This window comes from Ovis canadensis, chromosome 11 (assembly GCF_042477335.2).
Source record: "Ovis canadensis isolate MfBH-ARS-UI-01 breed Bighorn chromosome 11, ARS-UI_OviCan_v2, whole genome shotgun sequence".
In the NCBI taxonomy this organism is placed as follows: domain Eukaryota; kingdom Metazoa; phylum Chordata; class Mammalia; order Artiodactyla; family Bovidae; genus Ovis; species Ovis canadensis.
The window spans coordinates 27,125,911-27,142,725 of NC_091255.1; the positions used below are offsets into that span (position 1 = coordinate 27,125,911).

At 36.7% G+C, this 16,815-nt stretch overlaps 1 protein-coding gene across 10 annotated transcripts in view; it reads right to left on the reverse strand.

Moving 5' to 3' along the window:
* The window catches only part of NF1 (neurofibromin 1), a 254,089-nt gene that overhangs the window by 90,970 nt on the left and 146,304 nt on the right, over nucleotides 1–16,815 (reverse strand). For all 10 annotated transcript variants that reach the window (XM_069602902.1, XM_069602905.1, XM_069602904.1 and 7 more), the window contains 5 exons: nucleotides 14,309–14,467; nucleotides 13,703–13,800; nucleotides 12,204–12,350; nucleotides 9,706–9,852; nucleotides 5,081–5,191 (listed from right to left, as the gene is read on the reverse strand). In XM_069602902.1, the coding sequence (XP_069459003.1) occupies nucleotides 5,081–5,191; nucleotides 9,706–9,852; nucleotides 12,204–12,350; nucleotides 13,703–13,800; nucleotides 14,309–14,467 (662 nt within the window). The remainder of the gene's footprint in view (nucleotides 1–5,080; nucleotides 5,192–9,705; nucleotides 9,853–12,203; nucleotides 12,351–13,702; nucleotides 13,801–14,308; nucleotides 14,468–16,815) is intronic.

A 16,815-nucleotide genomic window follows, 5' to 3' on the forward strand; every position in this document is an offset into this window, starting at 1 on the left:
AATTCCCAACCCAGTGGAAACTCCCAAACAAACTGGTAATAAACCTACTTCAAATGAATCACTTGGGGTGTCTATTAGATAGACTAGGCTCTACCCTGAAATTCTGATTTAGCAGCCCATGTAGGGCCTGGAGATATATGTTTGTTTGATAGCTAGGTTTGTGAATGACTAACAGCGTCTCTAAATTTCAGTTTATAAATAAGTCAGTCATTGGCAGTAATAATACCTCAGCAGGTTATTTAAGGGTTAAGTGAAAAAGTATACAATATGCACAGTCTGCCGAGAAAGCACTCAGTAAATTTTAGCCGTTGTCATTATTACTGCTGCTGCTAAGTCGCTTCAGTCATGTCTGACTCTGTGCAACCCCGAAGACGGCAGCCTACCAGGCTCCTCTGTCTTTGGGATTCTCCAGGCAGGAATGCTGGAGTGGGGTGCCAATTCCTTCTCCAATGCATGAAAGTGAAAAGCGAAAGTCAAGTCACTCGGTCGTGTCTGACTCTTCATGACTCCACGGACTGCAGCCTACCAGGCTCCTCCATCCATGGGAGTTTCCAGGCAAGAGTACTGGAGTGGGTTGCCACTGCCTTCTCCAATCATTATTACTACTGACACTCAAAAAGCAACTTCCAGGTATCACAATATACCTAAGAGGAAAACTCTTCATTGCACTTTTAGGTTTTATAGTTTTAATTATTCTGACAAAAATGTTCCTGGCAACAAGTCAAACAACAGAGATATATAATAGAACTTCTGTAGCTGACCCTCTGTGTGCTCCAGTCATGCCCCTGAGAACACCACTGTGAACAGTTTAGCGTGCACGTTCACAGGCCTGTCAGTCTGTGCATATCACATGCCTGCACATACACACACCCGTGTTTCTGTTCATTGTGCATGATAAATGTCAAGAGTCATCTTTCTGGACATTTGAAAAGCTGCATTAGAGGACTTTCTGTTACTTTTGCCAGCTCAGAATCTACTTTTCCTCATTCTGATACTGGCAGTCCAATTTCCCTTTGGGAAAGCCTGCTCCCATCCCCTCCCCTCACGCCTTTCAGTTTATGCAGTTTAAGCTACCTTCAACAGCGAGCTCCAGGGATGGGTGTATGACTCAGACCTAGATACCAAGAAATTCCATCCCCCTTGCCGTAGTGAATGCCTCAGGAATTGGCAGGTGACTCAGGCCAATAAGACTAGTACTTTTGCTGTTACTACTGGGAAAGAAGCGTTTTTCACTGGGTTGTTAAGCTGTTCACAAGCCACCCCTGGGCATAGCTTAGGAAGAGCTGCCTGGGAATAAAATCAACACAAAGAAAGTAGAGTCAAGACACAGAGAAGACAGATGTTCTCCAGATGACATTGTTCAAAGCTCTACATACAGTCATCCAAGAAGCCAGTCCATCTCTTGATCTCCTTGGGTACATCTACCAACTGATATGCTTTCTGGTTTACACAAGTATAAATTTCATTTCTGTTGCACGTAACAAGCAAAAACAGACTTAACACAAAACACATTATTCCATAATACAGATGTATCATTATTTATTCAACAATTTCCTTTTGATACAAAGCTATATATTATATATATATATTTGCCACTATAAATAATGCTGCAACAATGGACATGAACTTGGGCAAACTCCGGGAGATGGTGAGGGACAGGGAGGCCTGATGTGCTGCAGTCCATGGGGTCGCGAAGAGTCAGACATGACTGGGTGACTGAACAGCAACAAGAACTGTCCTTGTATTTATGGGACTTTATTACAGGTCAGGTTCAAAGGTATACAAGAGAGAACAGAAGGAAAAGACTAAAAACTAAATTAGGTCAAAATTATGACGCAACCATCATGCCTGACTTGACATGAATCTGGACTTTATTCAGGGACTCAGTGGTGCTACTTAACAAATAGACGGGATTAGATTTGAACTGGAACTGCCGCCAGAAGCAATGTTAAGATGACCTGGAAGTAGTTATGCGGGGTTTAGGGAGTAGGAGAATAATGCTGCATTAATACAGGTTAGAGCTAATAAGAGAGTCTCAGTAATGGCAGTGGGGGAAAATGAATTCAAAAGACATTTCCAAAGTACCTAAAATTAAGGCATTAAGAACCAATTAAGAAAAATAAAAAACACATACCTTAGGACATCCCTTGATAAACGAATAGCTGCTAAGTCAATTCAGTCATGTCCGACTGTGCAACCCCATAGACGGCAGCCCACCAGGCTCCCCTGTCCCTGGGATTCTCCAGGCAAGAACACTGGAGTGGGTTGCCATTTCCTTCTCCAATGCATGAAAGTGAAAAGTGAAAGTGAAGTCACTCAGTCGTGTCCAACCCTCAGCGACCCCACGGACTGCAGCCTTCCAGGCTCCTCCGTCCATGGGATTTTCCAGGCAAGAGCACTGGAGTGGGGCGCCACTGCCTTTTCCGAATAGCACTAGGAGGTTATTTCAAATCACATGACTACTGACTTAGGGGCAGCCAGGAATCCACTGGCTGGCCAGGACACAGCATTAACGGTTTTGCCAAACAGGTATCTGTAGCTGAACCATGTTCTCTTTGTGGAATTTGAACTGTGAAGTACTGAGGTAATGAAGGACTGACTAGCTAGGGCTAATGCTGAAGAGATACAGAAAGAGAAAAATCATGAGACACAGCTGAATGTGAAGCCAAGAAAGAGGCAACAAGTCAGTTCCAGGACTGATGGACACCTAGGTGCCGTCTGCACCTGTTCTAACTCATGGTTTTCCTGAGGCCCACCTTCTTGAGAAAGTGAGAATGATTTCTCTGTAAAAACTGAGCCCTGACTAAAACAGCTTTATTGATTTGCCTAGCCTAGATGACACAACTAAAATCAAGACATGGTGATTGATAATGAGGAGGATAAATGAAAGAGGGAAGAGTTTTAAATGATTAGGGTTTCTGGACTGAGAAGGGATGGTGATGCTGTTGAGAAAGAGAATATGGTGCAAAGACGAAGTTGATTTGAATATACATTGAATTAAGTTTTGGACATTTCAAGTCTAAAAGGTCTGTGGACTATCTGTAAGGAGGCTGGAATCCATCGTTCAAAAGACATAAACTAATACTTGGTAGTCTAAGCCACAAAAACAAAGGAATATCAGAAAGTCAAACCTAAGTGTGCTCTGACAAAGTTCACTGAATAGAGACAAGGCCTCTACCACCTTCTCCTGCTCTTGTGCTCCTCCACAGTAGAGCGGGTCGTTCCACTCTGAGTGATCATGTGCTCAACTGTCCTGACCTGAGGCTTCATACCAGGTGACAATGAAGCCAGGAGGCACTCTCGTTAGTCTAAATAAGAGACTGAAATGTACAAAGTCTGAAGCTGGCAGAGTCACAGCCCAAAACAAACAAACAAAAAAGAAAACCTTAAACATACTCTGTATGCTTGGAGAACTTTATAGGTCACAAAATACTTTATGGGAGACGTAGGCAGGATAGTTTTTCTAAGCAACTCCCCTTCTTTAACATATGAAGAAACAGAGTCATAAAAACTAACTTGTCTAAGAAGGAGCAGAGCTGGGAACCCTCAGCACACTCAAGTCAACCTATTACATGGGTCTCTAGGATATCCCACTGATTTAATCTCACAGGTGTCTGCATCAGGGCCAAGCTACTTTCCTTTGGCCTTGTATACTTTGCAGACCACCACAGAGAAGGAATATAATCTTACACTCTGATCCTGGAGAAAAAAACCAGCTTTAAGGTTTTCCAGAAATCTCTGAAACTTGTAAAGTAACAAGAATTTAAAGGGGGAGGAGGACACATGTCTACCTACCTCTCTCACCAATGTTTCACTTTTAATGACTTAGACAAAATAGGGAAAATCAAAATACACTGGTGGTGTTAAAGATTGGGATTGGTATACAAGGATGGTTCATCTCAATTGCAAAAGAAAATTAAAATCTTAGGCAACTGAGAAACAGCATCTGAGGTAAAAGTTGGAAAGAAGACTAACGGGAAGGTGAAGAGACGTTCCTCAGAACTGCTGAAGAGGAAGGCTAAGGATAAATCCAAGTTTCTATCCCCTCTTGATTCCCTAACATCCAGTTCTTGGGACTTCTTGGTTTAACACTGTCTGCATTATCCCATTAAATCAGTTTCCCACCTCCCACCTTCCTTTCATCACTCCACTGCCACTTCTCCTCAACCCCCATTTGTTTCTTATACACTGCCAATTTTTTTTTGCCATTCATGATCATTAAAAGTCTACTGATATAATTCCTCAACTTATATTAAATTCAGGAAACTCAGAAAGATTAATTTCTACAGCCTAGTGGAATAACAGAACTAAGAGAAAACATAGCCCCTGAGACTCCAAAGCCAGTGGTCTATTATATAACATTGTTCCTAAGGTTCAATTACCAAGAGTTTATATCACACTAAATGGGAAGAAGGAAAACTGACCAAATAATACCACAGACAAGTTCTCCAATGGAATGCAGAATAAGGCAAGAAAGAGAAGACAATGGCAGGGAAAGTAACATGAGCATTAGGCCTATTTTGAAGGAGGAACATTTCAAGAAAGGTTTCCTGGGAACTAGCTTTTGCTGAAGACAGCACAAATAAACACAATCAATTTTTCAGGCTGTCACTTGTGCCATATCTTTATAGACATTTCCCACATCGTCTCTGAATTATTTGTTAAATCACCCTGATGTTGCCTTACCAGGCCTATTATTAAAAGTTCTCAGATTCTTTGTTTTATTTCCATTACAAAAAGGTTTCTCAGTATCATATTGCAGATATTATTCAAACAGAATACACCAGAAAACAAAAGACTGTGATTTTTTTTTTACTCTTTGTCATTAATTCACTGTAGGTGGCATAAAAACACTGATGTAATACAGGGAAGCAAATATGAAGCAGGTACTATGAAAAGCAATTTATAATAGATGGAGCACCATATGGGGACAAGATGGCTGTTTACCAGCTACATTCTCCCAGGAAAACTTGTCTCCAACTCTGGTAAAGTCAAACAGGAGAAACCAAACTTGCTGTCTCTCTACATTCTCTACCATTTTAAAAACTCCAGTAAGAGAAACGAAAACAGTGCTTCTTACCTCCGTGCGACATAATAAAATATAGGATTCCCAGCTTTGGAAGTCCCAGCTTGGTAGAAAATACTTAATGTTTTCAAAGCCTTGAACTCTTCTTTTTCATGTACTTGATGCCTGAAAGAAAAAAGAGCACAGTAACTCACAGACTTTATATTGTTCATTGATATCTACAAAAGTCCACAATTAGAACAATGATAAAATATACAAAATGGCAAAATATCTTAAAAGCAACATACTTTCTGAAGGGCAGTGTGGTAACAAGCACTAAAAGTTTCAAGGAACTATTATTTGAACCCTTGACTGCAAGGAGAATCAAACCAGTCCATCCTAAAGGAAATCAGTCCTGAATATTCACTGGAAGGACTGATGCTGAAGCAGAAGCTTCCAATACTTTGGCCACCTGATGTGAAGAACTGACTCATTTGAAAAGACCCTGATGCTCGGAAAGATTGAAGGCAGGAGGAGAAGGGGACAACAGAGGATGAGATGGGAGAATGGCATCACTGACTCAATGAACATGAGTTTGAATAAACTCCGGGAGTTGGTGATGGACAGGGAGGCCTGGCGTGCTGCAGTCCATGGGGTTGCAGAGAGTCTGATACAACTGAGCAACTGAACTGATTATTTGAACCATTAGGATAACATTAAGAAAACTACTAGACAGGGATATTAATCATAGAATTGTTTTTAACCATTTTTCTTTCTAGACAGAAGTTTTTGAATTTTATTGATTTGTTTTTTAAGAGTTCAGTTTATGAACCTTTCCTTTCCCTGGTTTACCGATTTTGAATGAGTGAGAAAAGTCCATATATTCTTTTTTATGGGAGTTTATCCTCACAAATAGTGTATCTTTTTCCAGATGGTTACTTACTGGTACAGTTGTACCAATACAATTTATTAAAAGGCCATTCTAATCTCCCTGATTCTGAGTATCACTTTTATACTTCAGTTCAGTTCAGTCGCTCAGTCATGTCTCTTTGTGACCCCATGAACCGTAGCATGCCAGTCTTCCCTGTCCATCACCAACTCCCGGAGTCTACCCAAACCCATGTCTATTGAGTCAGTGATGCCATCCAACCATCTCATCCTCTGTCATTCCCTTCTCCTCCTGCCCTCAATCTTTCCCAGCATCAGGGTCTTTTCAAATGAGTCAGCTCTTTGCATCAGGTGGCCAAAGAATTGGAGTTTTATCTTCAACATTAGTACTGCCAATGAACACCTAAGACTGATCTCCTTTAGGATGGACTGGTTGGATCTCCTTGCAGTCCAAGGGACTCTCAAGATTCTTCTCCAACACCACAGTTCAAAAGCATAAATTCTTCAGCACTCACTCAGCTTTCTTTATAGTTCAACTCTCACATACATACATGACCACAGGAAAAACCATAGCCTCGACTAGACGGACCTTTGTTGGCAAAGTCATGTCTTTGCTTTTTAATATGCTGTCTAGGTTGGTCATAACTTTCCTTCCAAGGAGTAAGCGTCTTTTAATTTCATGGCTGCAATCACCATCTGCAGTGATTTTGGAGCCCAGAAAAATAGAATCAGCCACTGTTTCCACATCTATTTGCCATGAAGTGATGGGATCAGATGCCATGATCTTAGTTTTCTGAATGTTGAGTTTTAAGCCAACTTTTTCACTCTCCTCTTTCACTTTCATCAAGAGGCTCTTTAGTTCTTCTTCACTTTCTGCCATAAGGGCGGTGTCATCTGCATATGTGAGGTTATTGATATTTCTCCCAGCAATCTTGATTCCAGCTTGTGCTTCTTCCAGCCCAGCGTTTCTCATGATGTACTCTGCATATAAGTTAAATAAGCAGGGTGACAATATACAGCCTTGACGTACTCGTTTTCCTATTTGGAACCAGTCTGTTGTTCCATGTCCAGTTCTAACTGTTGCTTCCTGACCTGCATACAGGTTTCTCAAGAGGCAGGTCAGGTGGTCTGGTATTCCCATCTCTTGAAGAATTTTCCACAGTTTATTGTGATCCACACAGTCAAAGGCTTTGGCATAGTCAATAAAGCAGAAATAGATGTTTTTCTGGAACTCTCTTGCTTTTTCCATGATCCAGAGGATGTTGGCAATTTGATCTCTGGTTCCTCTGCCTTTTCTAAAACCAGCTTGAACATCTGGAAGTTCACGGTTCAAGTATTGCTGAAGCATGGCTTGGAGAATTTTGCGCATTACTTTACTAGCGTGTGAGATGAGTGCAATTGTGCAATAGTGGGAGCATTCTTTGGCATTGCCTTTCTTTGGGATTGGAATGAAAACTGACCTTTTCCAATCCTATGGCCACTGCTGAGTTTTCCAAATTTGCTGGCATGTTGAGTGCAGCATTTTCACAGCATCATCTTTCAGGATTTGAAACAGCTCAACTGGAATTCCATCATCTCCACTAGCTTTGTTTGTACGGATGCTTCCTATACTTTTATACTTATACACTTAAATATATTTAAATACAGTTTAAAAAAGGGCATGGTTTAACTATTATATATTCTGCTTAACACAGTGTCTTTAACCTGAAGATTTATGTCATTTACTAGCTCTGGAAAATTCTGTTGTCTCTTCAAATATTACCTCTTCACTACTCTTTAAGCTCTATTTATTAGATATGTTGGAACTTCTCATTCTATAACCTCCATCTCTCAAAGTCTTTCATATTTTCCATTTCTTTATCTCTGTGTGTAAAAGTCCATGGAATTCTTCAGGCCAGAATACTGGAGTGGGTAACCTTTCCCTTCTCCAGGGGATCTTCCCAACCCAGGGACTGAACCCAGGTCTCCAGCATTGCAGGCGTCTTCTTTACCAGCTGAGCCACAAGGGAAGCCCAAGAATACTGGAGTGGGTAGCCTATCCCTTCTCCAGCGGATCTTTGTGACCCAGGAATCTAACTGGGGTCTCCTGCATTGCAGGCAGATTCTTCACCAACTGAGCTATCAGGAAAGCCCACATACTAAATAATTTGCTCCAAAATTCTCTTCTAGCTATGTATGTGTTTAAAAATATTTTTAATATACATTTTCTTTTACCTAGTATTCCTATGTGTCTTGAGGGTGGGAGAAGAGACTATAGTACCTCAGTTCATCATACTGCTGCTACCAAGTGAGCATTTGCTTAATATTAATGGAGACAACATATAGCATCTGAGAAGGGAAATAGGTACACGTATGTATGGATAAATGACTAGGAGGCTATCTGCTAAATGTTAACTGAATTATCTCTAAGAGATGAAATAACTGAAAAATTTTCCCTTTTTCGATTTCTATGACTAATTTAACAATTATTAGTTTATAGTTGACAACATTATAAAGCTACTTCCATTTTTTAAAAGAAAAATGAGTCTCAGGGAGCATCAGTGGAAACTTAGAACAAAAATATCGTTTAATGCCTATGAAACACTTTATATATACACCAGATATTGTTCTAAGTATCTTACACATGTTATAGCATTTAGTGTTCAAAAGCACAGAGGATTGTTTTGTAGGAAGGTGGGGTCTTAGGTTAAAAGGACTAATAAAGAAGTTTTGTTTGAGAAATGGAAAAATGGCAAGGACATCCTTAGTAATGCTGAATAAAACATAGTTTTATATGTTTATATAATTTTCAACTAAGTAACATGAAAATTTTGCATTGAAAATATTCCTTTAATTACATAGGAATAAGTCTGACACAACTGAGTGACTGAACTGAACTGAAATATCTGTTACATGGGAAAATGTAACAGAACTAAAGATAACAACTAAGCTTGAAAGGAGATTGTTACATATTCCTACATTCTTTTAACAATACCAAAAAACTGGAGTCGTGTACAAAACTATCATCTGTATGTAATATGACTAATAACAGGTACTCACAATCCATGGAGCATTATATAAAAATCGTTAGTATGAATTAAACTTTAGAATGTCATATTCTGTTCTTTCCTTTCTGCTTCTGGCACACACTATGAACAAAACACTTAACCCACACTCACTATGAAGTACTAAGTGACTAAGTATAAAGTACTATGAAAGATACTTTAAAAGACTAAAGAATTCTGCAAACTATCTTCACAGTAACAACACAGAGGTGAATGTCTAACGATGAGGATCCAAATCTCAATGAGATTCAAAACAAATGTTCACAGAAAGAAATTTTATAGCAGTATTACCATATTTCTGACCCTCAGTCTAAAAGTTGTACAACTAACTTCCAGGAGACTTCTGAAAAATTTTATCATGTGATAGAAAGAGTTCAGCACTTAGAACCAAAGGACCTATGACTTAGGATGGAATCTTAGGCAAATTACTCACTTTGAACTCTATTTTCCCAATAATTATAATATGAAAATAATGTTATCTACCTTCCTTTTAAGTATAAAAACAACTCAAAATAACATGACACAGTATTATTCAACAAGATGTTATTATTTTTTTACGAGAAAATCAACCATGAAACAAAGCATATTGCAACAATATACAGGGTAAAGAGAAAAGTGGGACCCCAAAACATGGCAATGTGGTTATGAAGTACATCTTTCCCAATAATCTTCTGTGAAATATACAAGCACATCTAACAAGCGGCCTGGAGGTAAAGCTTGCAGCTCAATGAAAAAGACAGAAATCATCATGTCGAGGTGGTACTTTACCTAGTCATAAATTCCTCAAATTTCGAACTGGTAAGGTTAAGGCTGGACCAGTGTGTATCTGCCACGGGTTTGTGCTCTGGAGGACCCAGGTATGCAAGAAGTGTTGCCATCTTATCAAAAGGTCGTCTTCCAACAGCTTTGTGATCCCTAGATATAGGAAACTACTTAGGAAAAAAGTAGCAGTTCACATGTAGCAGAACACATTTCTTTATTATTTTTTAATTGGAGTATAATTGCTTTAAAATGTTGTGTTAGTTTCTGCTGTACAACGAAGTCAATCAGCAGGATGTATACATATCCCACTTGAACCTCCCCATCCCACCTCTGGAGGTCATCAGAGCACCTAGCTGAGCTCCCTGTGCCCTACAGGCGCTTCCACTAGCTATTTTCCACACACAGTAGGGTATAGAAAAACACGTTTCGATTGTCACTGGCTGCTTTTCTTTTTACTGTCTGGTGGTGGTTCCTGCTCATTTGTAAATAGCACCCAAAAGACCTCAGGGGTTTTAAGTATAACTGAGACATCTTAGAAACAGGACCATTCCTCAACTAAAAAATTTACATAAAATTTCATTATGTTCTAGTATTCTTAATCTATTACCATTAAATAGGCAACCAGTAAGTAAAAATAACATTCTAATCCAGTTTTTCTCAGGATGAAAAGAACTCATTTGGAGAGACCGCTGTTTAGGAAGTGGACATAGTGTCCCTGATATCAGATTTCTGCTTAACCAGGGTAAATATGAATTTTCAACAACTATTAAACATTTAAAACTAAAGATAACAAGATACTATTTCACAAACATCAAACTGACAAAAAAAAATTATGACATTTGCTAGTGCCAATTTTGGTGAACAGGTGTACACTGTACTCTCACAGTACTGTCAAAGCATAAATCAGTATGTACACTATAAAAAATAATGTGGCGATATCTAACAAAGTTGAGGCTGTGTAAACCCCAGAACTCAGCAATTATGCATTTGGGTAATTCACAAGGAGACAAATGTGAAGAATATTTATTACATTACCATTTAAAATAACAAAAACCAGGAAACCCTAAATATCTATCAATTAGGAAGTATGAAAATAAACTGTGATATAGCCATTCAATAAAATACTAAGATAAGTTAAATAAATGGTAAATCTCAAATAGAATATTATATGAAGAGACTATATTCACTGTATCATTGCTATAAAGTTTTAAAACACACAAAACTGTTTTATATGTACCTATGTTATACCCATACTTTTCTTTTTCTTGTCAGTTACACAAGAGAGAAGTATCTTTTTCTCTCCCAGAAATAAAATGTTATAAAGATCTGAAGTAATTCAACAAAATAAAAAATGTTAAAACTAGGCAGTAGACATGGATTTCTGTTATATTATAGTCAATACTTTTTTGTATGTTTGAAATGTGTCTTTTTAAAAAAAAATTGAAAAAAAAACTGGTATTAAAGTACATGAATATGTACTTAAGTCATATAAGTTTGTATTTTAAAAAGATGCATATAAAAGAATGTTTGCATTTAAAAGTTCCACTTTAAGTGCCACACAGATGAAGCATCTCCCTCCTTATGGTCTTCTACTTTTCCTATGAATAAGCAAACCATTTTTATTGGAATTTAAAAATAATCTGTACTCATTTGACCTTTGTAAGAGAATTCATACATAAGAATCTGGGCCACTGTAAACATATGTAACGATTATAGAAAGGAGAGCAAATAATTCAGGCTACAAGAGACTTTAACTAAAAACAGCTAATGAAACAATTCCCAAATTAATAATTTTCAATTATTAAGTACTGCCTATATAAAACTTCATTTGCATGTACTTCAGAGTATCACAAATGGGATTACTACAGAATTGCAATAAAATAGCAATGTTTTAACCCACTCCAGTGTTCTTGCCTGGAGAATCCCAGGGACAGGGGAGCCTGGTGGGCTGCCGTCTATGGGGTTGCACAGAGTTGGACACGACTGAACTGACTTAGCAGCAGCAATGTTTTAATTATTAACTTCCTAAGAATTAAGCTGCTCTTTAAACTCAGATGCCAAGACTCATTTGACCTAGTAAATTTAAACTTCTCTGTGGCTTGTTGTAATATTATGTTTGCAAGCCAGAAAAAAATCCAAAAGGCTCATTCGTGATTTCTCAGTTTAATTTTTTGTTTCCTTGGCTGGATTCTTAGTTTCCCCACAAGGGATCAAACTCAGGCCCCAGCAACGAAAGTGCCGAGTCTTTCATAACCACTAGACTGCCAGAGAATTCCCTCTTAGCTTTAGTATTTTTTTAAAAAGTCTACAATACCTACATAGGTTTGTTGATCAATTAATATGACTTAAGCTTTTGCCTACATATTTTTAAAGGTCTACATTACTCTTTAAAAATCATAATTCTTATTCTAAGAAGATACAAAGTAAAAGGCATTATTCATGACTAATACTTTGATCAATTTAAAGTGAGAGTTTTCAATATCCCCATGACTGAGAAATCTTACCTATTGCTGGAAAGATACTGGCCAATTTTCTCTTGATTATTCCATAGCAGACGATGTAAAGCAAGCACATTGCCATCACTGATGAAGGAAAGACTGTGATTCACAGCATCACTTGTAGGACAATCAGATGCTATATCAAGGAAAAACCTTCAAAAATGCAAAGTTATTAGAATTTCAAAAACCAGATATACTCATATCTATGTTTGAATTAAATTTATGTGAAGTAACTGTGAAATTACTGGTATTACAAATATGGAGGTTTTATTCACACATGTAACTATAAACAAAACAAGAAGAGACAAGGAGAAGCTTGGTTTTCCATTTGATACCTGGCTTCAGCTTCAAAGTAGGCTCTGAAGTCAGACAACAAAATGTAGATAGATGAGAATCTATCAGTACTTTACAGATAAAGAAATGGAGGCCCAGACAAGACAAAAGACCTCTCCAAAGTTATACAGCCTGTTAGGTCAAAGTCAGGATCAGAACCTTTGTTCTTTTAACTTTCTATGGGTAGTCAATCTTTCTGTGGATAGACGTAGAATGGGAATCCTATGCTGACATTCATTTTTTTTTCCAGCATGATTTACAGTCCAATAATATACCTTTTAAATTCCAATCAGAAAGAAGTTAGTATGAACTATAATAAAAAATTAGAGGAGTTGTAGGGAGGGGGGTTCAGGACTGGGAACTCATGTACACCTGTGGCGGATTCATGTCAATGTATGGCAAAACCAATACAGCACTGTAAAGTAAAATAAAGTAAAAATAAAATTTAAAAAAAATATATTTTTTAAAAAAGAGTTGTAGAAGTATAGCTTAGACTATAAGTCAAATCAATTAGATTCACACTGTATGAAAAGTAGAATTCTTTCTCATAAGTTATCTCATTTGTTTCTCTAAAATCAACTCATAGTTAAGTACACTATTAAACCTACTTTACCAAATCAACAACTCAGAGATAAAAAGAAGCAACTAGCTAGTTATGGGTACCGAGCAGAACTCAAGTTTTCTAAAATCACAAAACTTCCAACAGCTATCCAGTTACTAATGAACAAAATCTTATGCATTTGCTTTACTTGGTTTAAAGAGTAACTTTTTAGTTTACATACATTTCCAAATTAAAGTATCAAAAATATTCTAACATCAAAAAATTGTGATTATACACTATAATGCATTATCTGTACCAGTTTGGTTTTAGTATTTACTGAAAGAAATCTTTTCCCTTCTACCTCTCCTCCATCTTGTGGTAGACTCAAATCCTTTACTTTAGTAGCTATGTCAAACATCTCTCGGTTTTTAAATATGGAAATCACCAAATTACAAAGAATATCACTTTACTTCTTTAATGTCTTTTATAGTGAAATAAGATTAACTATGTTCTTGACCTCAAGAGAAAAAAACCTACAAAGGGGTTCCATCTAGATCAAGTACATGGACTTAAGTGAAACTGAAAGTATCTGATCCAAACACAGCAACTGGCTAAGTAGCAGGCTGCTCACCTTCGTGCTGCATCAAAGTTGCTTTTCACAAAATCATTAAAAGGCCGCATATGCTCTTCTTTTGTGAAAAGGACATGATTGGCAATACTCTGAAGTATCTAAACAATAAAATAAGGTTATAAAGGATCTGATTATTTATGAAATCTACACATCCATATAACTCTAAAAAAATATTAATTTTCTCACTGATACAATTTCTATTGGTGATTTAAATCAGTTATTGATCATTCTGTTTCTATGCTTTCCTAAATATAATTATATAAACACATATATATTTATACATATAAAAACAGACATGAAAAATTTAATGCATTTTGAAAAATAATATAGTATACTTTTTGTTTCCCATTTCGGAATTTCCAAAATGATTACACAGAAAACCATCTTCAGAAGATATTTGCTAAAATATTCTCAAATGATAAGATGTTCCATCAGTATCAGTCTCATGAATTTTTTTATCATATAAAGAAATTAAAATAAAACAAAAGCATGTAAGGGAAAACCACAGAGCATTTCAAAAATTAAGACAGAGTTCAGTGAATAAAAAAACTAAAAATTTATGGAAGAGAAACTTTAAATAGTTATATCATCAAAATGATTCTTCACCTTTGACATTAACTTCAAGCCCCTTTCGATTCTAGCCGGTGGCTTTTTATCTAAAATCCCTGCTTCATATGGTGAGACAATGGCAGGATTGATAAATCTGAGAAACATGGCACTTCCTACTGCACCGATGCTGTTCTGAGGGAAACGCTGGCTAACCACCTAAAAACAAGGAATTGAGGGTTGAGTACATGGTTTGAATTAAAACAAGAAAATGGGAAGAAAGAGTTCAAAAGTCAAATTTTGCACAAAGAATCTGAATAGACCAATCCTTGTAAACAATACATTTATAATTTTTCCTACTTCCAAAATATCAGTAAACAACAATTTATCCTCAATTCTTTATCCTGTATCATTTAAAATCACAATGAAGGTCTCTAAGGAAAAAAAGAAGTCTCATAGATGAGTTCTGTAGAAGAGATCTGAAAAAAGATATTAATTTTATCATCATTGTTTATACTGCAGGTTTGTTGAGCAACAAAAGCAGAATAACTTTTCACACAAAAATTATCATATTTTACTAAGATTAAGAGACACGAAAGTATGGTCAACTCTTGTGGGGCAGAGTTAAATTTTCAACAGCATACCACTGAAAAATCCAATACCTAATAGTGAATACTTACATTTTGTTGTATACCAGGTACAATTGAATTTCTTGAGCAAAATGCTTGCCATATACAAAATAAAACTTAGTTTTCTTAGATTCCTATCAAGAGAAAAAACTTACTTACAAGTAACATTATTGCCAGTTCTTTTTCTTCATCAGAATGCTTTATAATATAAGGACCTACTTATTATTTAAACCATGGAGGAATGGGAATTCTTGGGGACTTAAAAGAAAAAAGGATCCCACCAGCCTAAAAGAGGGAATCCCCATGAGTACCTCAACTTGTAATTCTATCAAATGAAAAAAGTTAAAGATACAAGAAATGGTTGCCCACACTGAAAAATAATGTGAGCCCAACATTTCACGTGGATTTATTTTCTTTTTATAAAATATTCCACTTTCAAGGTAAATTAGACTGGGAAAGTGCTATGAAGCTGGCTCAGCTCCCATCTCTCCTAGTAGGTCCTGTTTTAAATTAACATGTGAAAATTGTATTATTCTGAAATTCACTTTTTTTTAACAGATAACACACATATTTACTTTTAAAGAACTTTTAAACAACTATTCATGCTTAGCGTGGTTAACTGCTGCTTAAAGCAGTGCTGACTAACTACAAGGCCACAGTACACCAACTCAATGTTCTGGGATTCTGAGGATAAAACTGCATTTCAAAGGCTATTGCGGGGAAATGAGAAAATACGACTTAGGTGCAGAATCTCACAGAGCTCTAGTTTTCTTCACACTGCCTCAGTAAAGTAACACTTCTTTTCATGAATTCACACAGCTCATGAGTCCAGATTATAACTCTGGAAAAGAGTAAGAATTATTTCACTTCATTCTATTTTCTTCAGTGCTTCATGTGGTATACATTTAAATTGTGTTCTTGTTCACTGTCTAAAATCTCCAAATAATTTTCAATTATATTTGACAGGAAGGCAGTAAAATTAAGACTTTGGAGAACGGTTTTCTAAGCTAAGAACATCTTTGTGAGAGGTGACAGTAGGGGTGAGCTGTAACTAATACATTCCCACCTTCCTGTGTACTACACAGCTCAGAAAGCTTTCCTGGTGTCACAGTGCTCTGAGTGCTGTGCTACTCCACGAAGGACAACGACCTTACACTTCAGAGGAACTGGTGAAGGGGGTTCAATACAGCAGCCTTAGCAGACTGGCTTTAAAGCCTCAATACTGTTTTAAAGCTATTTTTGGCTAAAATACAGTTTTAGAAACAGAATTCAGAAGAAAATTCAAGCGCTTTTACCACTGTTGTACTATGTTTAACCTTCTGGGGAGTAGGAACAGAAAAAAATAATGTTTATTTTCGCACAGATAAAATTCTTCATCTAATTTCAGAATGTTCACAGACCACCACTGCTACTGTTTTCTTCAGAACTCATAATTTTAATCTTAAAACATAAAAATAACAGATCAACAACCTAGAAATTTTTAAAGCTTTTGAGCTAGCAAAAAGGAAGGGAATTAAAAGCTGCTTTGTTATTTCATTGCAAAAGGGTTGTTTTAAAAGAATAGCTTATGTTCAGTTTAATCCATTAAAATCCTGAAAAGGTTTTTAAAGAAGTGAAAGTCAAGAGTTTGGTTTCCAAAGAACTGATTAATTATAAAATACTAACCTGCTGAGAACGTGTCTCAAAAAAAAATCAATCACTTATACGCACATGGAGAACTCTTTTCAAATGTATTTTTAGAGTAGCTATTTAATGGCTTTTTCCAGGAGAGAAAAGTTTTTAAAGTGTGACTCACATTTATACCCGATGTTTACTCAATATTATTCAATCTCAGAATTTAACGACTGTCTGACGGAATCATTTCCCAAAAGAAATATTTTAAAACTTATGAAAGGTACTACACCTTCACTATCTTCCACATCTTCAAAAATCATTCAT